The 9,032-nt window shown below is 35.5% G+C and overlaps 1 protein-coding gene across 3 annotated transcripts in view; it reads left to right on the top strand.

The window, feature by feature from the left end:
* The window catches only part of Zfyve9 (zinc finger FYVE-type containing 9), a 211,329-nt gene that overhangs the window by 127,268 nt on the left and 75,029 nt on the right, over window positions 1–9,032 (top strand). For all 3 annotated transcript variants that reach the window (XM_023724211.1, XM_023724212.1, XM_004639118.2), the window contains 3 exons: window positions 2,492–2,612; window positions 4,254–4,376; window positions 5,785–5,940. In XM_023724211.1, the coding sequence (XP_023579979.1) occupies window positions 2,492–2,612; window positions 4,254–4,376; window positions 5,785–5,940 (400 nt within the window). The remainder of the gene's footprint in view (window positions 1–2,491; window positions 2,613–4,253; window positions 4,377–5,784; window positions 5,941–9,032) is intronic.

Genomic DNA, 9,032 nt, shown 5'->3' with positions numbered 1-9,032 from the left:
GCGGAACTGGGGATTGAACTCAGGCCCTTGCGCTTGCCAGGCAAGTGCTTATTCTACTGAGCTAAATCCCCAGCCCCCCAAGTCAGTTATTTTATTTCAGTGCTTTTACATTGTTCACTTATATGTTTTAATATTTATTTGGTAAATTGATGAAAAACAAACTATTTAGACTGGAATTTTTTTCTCTCTCAGGCTTAGTAAAGTGCCTGACACTTAATAAATGCTTAGTAAATGGAGTAAATTATTTTTCACAGAAGGTATTTAATTAGATGCTAGATGACCATTTCAGTTGATATTAACAGGTAGATTTATTTATTATTAAATATCAGGTTGGAATCAATGATTTCCTATACCAGCCCTTCAAATCAATTAATAATGGTTCATTAATAAAATTTTCCAGGAGCCGGCCAAATAGCTCAGTGGATTAAAGCACCTACTTTTTTTCTTTTTTTGCAGAACTGGGTATTGAACTCAGACCCTAGTGCTTGCCAAGGAAGCACTTATTCCACTGAGGCATCTCCCCGGTCCCTTAAAGCACCTGCTTTGATCCCCCGTATGCCGTGCTGTCTCCACTCTTGGGGCACGCTGAGACAGCAGTTGAGACTGGCCTTGGTGGCATGTGCCTATAATCCCAGCTCTTTGGGAGACTGCACACAGAAGAATCAGTATGAGTTTGATTTACGTAGTGAGACCCTGTAGACCCTTACTAAAATTAAAAAAAAAAAAATCCAGGGCTGGTGAGATGGCTCAGTGGTCTAAAGCACCTACTTAGAACAAGCTCAGCAAAGCACAAGGGACTGCGGTTCAATCCCCCAGCACCACATGCCAGCCAGCCCCGCCCCCTGGTGGGCTGAGCTGGCCACACACACAAACACAATAAATAAATGTAATAAATAAAAATAAATAAATATTTTAAAAAAAAATTAGAAAAAAAAAATCCAAATCTCTTTTTATATGATTCCATATTAACCACCCAGGAAAATTTTAGCAAAAACCCACTAAAATCTCATAGTCCTGAATTATACTTAGTAAAAATCAAAGTGTGGCAAGATACAGACATATTTTTTTAAAATAGCTTTAAATTTTTTCAGTGCTTTAAGTGCTTAAAGAGCATTAACTTCTAGTAGACAACTTGATATATACAGAATCTGTCCAAAAATATATACACATGACAGGAAAAGAATTTATATAAATATTTTAATACCAAATGTATTTACACATCATGAGAGTCATACAAGTTACCTTTGGCTGCTACAATTTCAAGAGGTGATCAGTATGATGGCCATAGGACCAAGGACTTGGCTCAGCAGCAGAAGCATTATCCTGGTGAGCAAAAAGGTCCTGAGTTTGACTCTTAGTAAAAAAAAAAAAAAAAAATCAATCTAAATGTGACAGCCATTAACTTCCAGACACTTATTAGTGGGGTGGGGTCAACTGCTGCTTGGGTAACCTTGGTCATCAAGATGCTGCACATTCATTTTCAATTTCTTTTCTAAGGGCCAGCAATATGTAGTGGCTTTTCTATGATATATGATGTCCTTTAGAGTCCCTCAAACAAGGGTACCACTATCTATTGATGTACACACGTATACACATATGTGGGTTATATTATCTATAGCTATATGAACTAGATGAAGAGACAAAGCTTACCACTGCAGAGGGTTTACTTATATACTTTATCTATCAATACCTGCCCCTCCACAACCAGGTAACCACTATTCTGACTTGTTACCATAGATCAGTGGTAGCAAACTTAAGGTACACTTTCAAAGTATGTATCATTGAAAGCTTTAAAGATTAGCTATCAAAAGTGCTACAAATTTTTTTGCCTATTCTTGAATTTTATATAAATGGAAATATGCTATATAATGTTTTAGGTTTAACTTTATAAACTCAGCCTTATCAAAATTTATCTTTGTTGTGTATACCTCAAAAATTTCTTTTTTGAAAGAGTCTTGCTACGTAGTTCAGGATGGCCTTGAACTCACTTTGTAGCTCTAGCTGGCCTCAAACTCTTTGTCATTCTCCTACCTCAGCTTCTCAAGTGCTGGTGGTGCACATGCATGCACTACCATACCTGGCAAAAAATTAATTTTTTAATCACTGATGAGTATTCCATTATATAGATATGCTACACTTCATCTATTTACCTATTGGTGGGACATTAGGATTTTTTCTTTATTTTATTATGAATAAAGCTGACTGAATATTTTCGTTATCTTGAGCAGTCTTTCAATAAGAATGAATTTCAGCTGGTTGTGTCATGCCTGTAATCTTAGCAGTTGGGGAGGAACTCACTGTCAGTTTGTGGCCAGTCTGGCTACATAGTGAGTTCAAGGCAGCCTTAACTACATAGTGAGACCCTGTCTCAAAAACCAAAACAAAAGTATGGCTTTCAAATTTTCACTTAAATTCCCATTTACATTACTAACTATATTCTACAAAAAACTTGCACTCTATAATGCTCGCTTTGCCGGTTTGATTTTCCTAGGTGGATATTTCTCTGTTCTCTGGGAATATAACTCAGGTTGGAAGTCCTGTTGGAAGTGCAATGAATCTTATTCCTGAAGATGGCCTTCCTCCCATTCTTATCTCCACTGGTGTGAAAGGAGGTATGTAGAATTTGTACATTTAAGCAAGGCTAATTATATATGCCAAATGTTGCCTTCTGATGAAGAGGAGACAGAATTTGAGTGATAACCCTTCATCTCCTGTATAGCAAAAAAGCATCTATCCCAATGTCATGAAAACAGATGTTGCTATTACCAATTATTTGATAGCAACTGAGTGTAATGGTGCATGCTTGTAATCTCAGAGCTTGGGCAGTTGAGGCTGGAGGGATGCTGTGAGTTCAAGGACAGCCTGGGCTACAAAGTGATTTCAAGGCCAGCCTCCAATACATATGATCCCCTGTCTCAAAGAAACCAAACAACAAAACAAAACAGAATAAAACAAGTACTATATTATGGCAGATGTTCGTATTCTTACTTATGATGTCATGTCATTATTTGGGGTGATATGATGTTAATTGCAATGTAAATACATTTTGTTAGAAGCTTTTTAAAAAATCCTTCAAAGAACATGATACTCTGGAGTGCTGCTCATTGTCTTAGAATTGACTTACCCTGATACAATTAGAACATTCATTTTAGCTTTCCATTTTGAAATAAGACAAAAAGATACATATAATAAGTACAAAGGAGGTTTAAATATCAGTTTTAGTGTAAAAATATTTTTAGCTGTATATTAGGCTTTGGATTTGATCTTTAATGTTCCAAAAATTACACATACATACATATAAATATGATATATGATATGTGTATGTATATATATGTCTTTTTAAGGAATTCTATTAGGAAGTACAATTATTATCCAGTCAAAAGAACATTTCACTTTGGTGGAGTTTGTTGATATATACAGATCAGCATCCAGTCAGTTCATTTTCAGGAGAAAGCTTTTAGTACTTTTGCGTCTTTGTCTTAGTCTTTTACCTGATCTCACCTTCAGACTTTCATTTATTTTATATTCAATACTATTACCAGTTACCTTCTGAAAAATAGGTATTATCATATATTATTCTACTTTATGGGTTTGTAGATGAGTTATTTAATGAACATTGTACTTATGATACTTCGTATTGAGGGGCTGGGGAGATGGCTTGGGGCCGGGGAGATGGCTCAGTGGAATAAGTGCATGCCTGTCAAGTGCAGGGGCCTGAATTCAATTCCTGGTTCCACAAAAAAAAAGTTCTTTAAGATATTTCATATTGAATATTTTTGAAGTCTAATTTTTTAATGGTCAACAATATTAGTACAATAGTACAGAATAAAAAGGAACTCTCTTTTTCCAACTCCTTAACATCCTTTTCAGAGGTAAATATTATCACTTTTTGTGTATGTTGAAGTATTTCAAATGTTGGTCTTAGAACATTTGTTATATGTCATTCTTATTATGTAAGTTGGAAATTTTTTGCTTAATAAAGGGTTCATTTACCACAAAGCACTTGGAGAGAGGGCTATAAATAGAGTAAACTTACTATCATCCAAACTGGGCAGAGTCCCTTTTCAAAGTAAAAGACATTATTCTCATGAATAATGTCTGGCCCAACAGGTAAAAATCAGGACCTGTCTTCACTATATCTATAAAATCAAATGCTTCTATTTTTTATTATGAATAATCAGCCCCTTGTCCATAGGATTTCTTTCTCATTTTGTTCTTTTAACTAATCTATTGCAATGTTTCTCTCCTTATAGACTATGCTGTGGAAGAGAAACCATCACAGATATCTGTAATGCAGCAATTAGAAGATGGTGGCCCTGATCCGCTTGTGTTTGTTTTAAATGCAAATTTGTTGTCAGTGGTTAAAATTGTAAATTGTAAGTTAGAAATGTACTTGTTTTAATTAAAATGAATTAATTTATAGATTCACAAATAGTAAATAAAAAGCTTTCATATTTATTGTACAGAAATGTTTGTAAGTAAAGCTGAATCTTAATTAAAACCTGGGTCTTGAAGAAGTCGATATAGAAATAATATGTCCCAGAAGACAGCTGCGTGGCTAACTGAAACTCTTGCCTTGAATCACTGGGGTGAAGTGAGTTCTCTGTGGAGTGGTCATACAACTCTTGATCTGATCTGAGTTGAGTTCTCAAGATGGTGATATGCTAAGTCACAGCTCACTGCCAGAATAACAGAGAGTCAGTAAATCTTTCAGGAGGGCCAAACAATGTACATGCTAGGTTTTAATCCCAGAAATGTTAGTTGTAGTACAAAATCTTACTTGAAAGTGAAATAGATTCCATCTTAATATAGTTGAATTAGGCACGTCCTATTTAGATTCAAATGATAAAAATTTTCAAGTGAAAGAGAGCTTTTACAAGTTTTTATATAAAAGTAGTATGTGTAATTTTATTTTAATCCTTTTTATTTCCTTTGAGAATTCCATTGTTTTAGGGTATAAATAATACAATTTTCAAGGATTGAACTTTTTTTTTTTAATACGTACATACAGCTTGTGAATTTTGGATTTTTCTCAGCCTTCAAGTGAAGAAGTAAAAGTAAGCAGTCTAGAGAAGCTTGTTTTAAAATCATGTTATAGCAGCTTAAAACTAAGTAAAGTCTGGGCCTTGGGATATATAGCTCAGGGGCATAAGTACCTGCCTGGCAAACTCAAGGTCCTAAGTTTGATCCCTGGTACCACAAAAGAAGACAAAAAACAAACAAACAAACAAAAAAAACCCAACTAAGTGAAGTTGTGTTGTTGATTATCTAGAATTTTCTCCAGAAAGGACTACCTAGTATCTTTTAGTCATAGAATAGATTTAATAAAATCCATAAAATGTACTTCCTTTAGGGCATAACCTGAAGCCAAAACTGTAATATTGGTTTTGTTGTTCTTTCTGATATTATGTAAGTAATCATTTCCATTAGTTAAGTGATGTGTTTTGGTATAAAGGTAGAAGACTGGTAATGTTTCTGGTCTACTTAGGTTTTATTTATTTTATTATTAATATACTGTTATTTCTTATAATAATTATGCCTCTAAGTAATAGAAGTTTAAGTGTATTTTCCTCTCACCATTAATTTGTTTACACCCCTTCCAGTTGCTTTTCTAGGTATTGAGAAGAGAGCTAGAGAAATTGATACGCTTTATTTTCTATATAGTTTTTTATTGAATTATACAGACTTAATATTATATTTTATTCTTTGTTATAACATAATTTCTATATATTTGAGGGTAAGGATTGAGAAAAAATACATTTTTCTATGCTATTCCATTTTTAGATGTGAATAGGAAGTGCTGGTGTTTCACAACCAAGGGAATGCATGCAGTGGGTCAGTCTGAGATAGTCATTCTTCTACAGTGTCTACCAGATGAGAAGTGTTTGCCAAAAGACATCTTCAGTCACTTTGTGCAACTTTATCGGGATGCTCTGGCAGGTGGGAATGCTTTATGACTTCTTCTATATCTCTAGTAGCCAATATAAAATTTTGGATTCATGTACAAAATACTGTAATAATATTAGATCATTAAACTGTGATAGAAGGGGCACACTAGAAATTGCTATGGCTTGAGAAAATTGTATAGTTTAATACTTTACCTGGTGTGGTTCTTTTTTTTGCGGGGGGAGATCTACGGGGTTTTCAGGGTCTCACTACTAGATCAGACTCATAACGATCCACCTGTTTACAGCCTCCCGAGTGCTGGGATTACAGGTGCATGGTATCACGTCCAGTCTCAAATGCTGTCTCAGCGCACTCTGGGGGTGGGGCTGGCACAGCAGGCCCAGGGATTGAACCCCCAACCCCTGGGCCTGTTTGCAGGCACTTTAATCCCCTGAGCTATTTGGCCAGCCTGCCGGGTGTGGTTCTTGTTGTTTTACAAAGGCTGAAATCAAAGTTGTAAGTAAAGCTGGGTGCAGTGGTGCATGGCTTAATCCCAGTATTCAGGAGGCTGAGGCAGGAGGATTACCATGAGTTTGAGGCTAGCCTGGGCTACATAGTGAGGCCCTTTCTCAGACAAACAAACAAAAAGTTGTAATTAAATCCATTGACGTTGATGTAAATATATTCTCATTTGAGTTGATACCTAGTGTAAGGAACATAATTGTAATTTAATCATAATTTTCACTGCTTTATATAATTACAACATGAATACTATTTGCAGAACTGGGGAGTGAACTCAGGCCCTTGCGTTTGCCAGGCAAGCGCTTATTCTACTGAGCTATCTCCACGGCCCCCATAAACACCTTTTAACATGTACATTTCAGAAACAAATGACATAGACAATGTTTTATAATTTCAAAATAAATTATAAATATTGACTATAGCAATGTAAAAGTAAAGGCATAACTATTAGAAATTGGAAGGGACTGGGGAGATGGCTCAGTAGAATAAACACTTCCCTGGCAAGCGCAATGGTCTGAGTTCAGTTCCCGGGGTTCTGCCAAAAAAAGAAAAAAGAAAAGAAAAGAAATTGGAGAAGGCTAAACAGATTAACATGAAGAAATGCTAAAGTTCAGAAAGAAAAAAATGTATTTTAAGGTTTTTTTTGATGTCACAAGCCACCTGATTCAGCAGAAAAAGATAAGAAATGGTATAATTGAACCAAATTCTCATTTATGGGGACAGGAAGCCAGTAAATAATATCTGTATTTAATAAATAGTGAATGAAGAGTATAAGTATAGAAACTTATATATGTGATAGCTTATTCATAAAAACCATGCATTTGTGTGTTACTCTTTGAATGATTTAGTTGTACTGTAGTGTGATAATGATCACATTATACCTGCAAAGTACATTTTGGTATTTATTGTTGTCAGTTCCAAAATGTATAGGTTGTTTGGAAGTCATCTAGACTCTTCCTACAGGCTATATAATACTCTGAAGCAGAAACGATTTCCTGCAATTTCCAGTTTTCTTCTCAATTTAAATATATTCACATATAAAAACTCTATAGAAAAGGCACTGGAGGTACAAGTAAGTGTATGTTTATGTGGGTTTCGAGAGGGCAACAGGGACTAGGGCAAGGGGGCTCAGGAAGATCTTGCTCTGGAGCACATCATTTATCTTGTAAGCAGTGAAGAGCAATTAAAGGAGTGCAAGAGGAGTAATATAATCTGATTTGCATTTTGTAAAGATGACTGTAGAGACAGTCCAAAAAATGCATCAAATTCAGTGAGTTTGGTGGTAGTCAAGAAGAAAATGTGGAGTATTTGTACGCAAGAATGCAGCTTGACTGTAAAAATGACAAACCACTGATGTATACAACAGGCATATAGCTCATGGACATTACATGAGCTGAAAAACCATCCTTCCTTTCTTCCCTCCCTCCTTTGCTCTTTCCTTCTTTCACATTCCTGGCTTCCTTTCCTTATTTTACTTCATTTTATTTATTTTTAAAAAGGCATCTTGTTGTATGTTCCAAGGTAGTCCTGAGCTCCCGGGCTTAAGTGATCCTCCTGCCTCAGCCTTAGATTACCTGGGAGTGCAGCTGTGTGCCACCATGCCCTGTTCATAATACTGTAGTCTTTATTGCTATCATTCTAAGCCACAAATTTAGTGGTTTAACACAACACAGATTTGTTACCTCACAATTGCCATGAATTAGGAGTCCAGGCATAGCATACTTTAGGGTGTCTACAAGTACCATCAAAATATCAGCTATGCAGTAGTTTTTAACTAAAACTGGAGATCCATTTTCCAAGCTCATTTAGGTTGCTAAGAGAACTCACTTTCCTGTAAGTCCCCATTTTCTTAGGGCCCACTCTTGGCCCTTAGAGGCTACCTGCAGTTTCTTGCCTTTGTGATGTGTAGCTGGTTTATAACATGGATGTTTGTATTCTTCTAGGCCAGCAGAAATATGACTCTTTCCTTTGAATCTCTCTCTATCCCTAGATTTTTTTAACTTACACAGACTTATGATCGTGGTATCTTTTATTTCTGTTTTTTAAAATTAATTTTATTAGTACACTTTCATAATTCATAAAGAACATTCATTATAGGATATTAATACCTGTACATAATATATCTTGATTATTCATTTCTCCCCATTCCCTCTCCTTCTTTCACTCTTCTTACCCTCTTTTCAAAAGCTTTGTTTCTATTTTTCCTTTTCTCCTCCTTTTTTCCCCCATCCTTCCCTTCCCCCTGCCTCCATTCCTTTTCCCCCTTTCTGTTTGAACATTTTCATCCTACTTTTCAATATCTATCACCTGTTTGGTCATTTGTGCTTTTGGTTTCTCATACAAGGGAAACAACGCAGTATTTAAACATGTATGTCTGGTTTATTTCATTAAACAGTATGGTCCCAAGGTACCTAAAAGTGTCTCAGAATTTATTCTTCTTTATGGCAGAGTAGCACTCCATTATATATATATTCTTAAACACATTTTCTTTGTACATTCATCCAGTCCTGGGCATCTGGGCTGTTTCCAAGATTTAGCTATTACAAGTTGCATTGCTATAAAAATGAATATGTTATATCTCTGTGATATAATGCTTTTAACTCTTTTAGGAAAATAACAAGAAG

This window comes from Octodon degus, unplaced genomic scaffold (genome assembly GCF_000260255.1).
Source record: "Octodon degus isolate 3935 unplaced genomic scaffold, OctDeg1.0 scaffold00107, whole genome shotgun sequence".
NCBI classification, from domain to species: domain Eukaryota; kingdom Metazoa; phylum Chordata; class Mammalia; order Rodentia; family Octodontidae; genus Octodon; species Octodon degus.
Note: the sequence above shows the minus strand (reverse complement) of the source record. Positions and strands in the feature narration are given on the sequence as shown.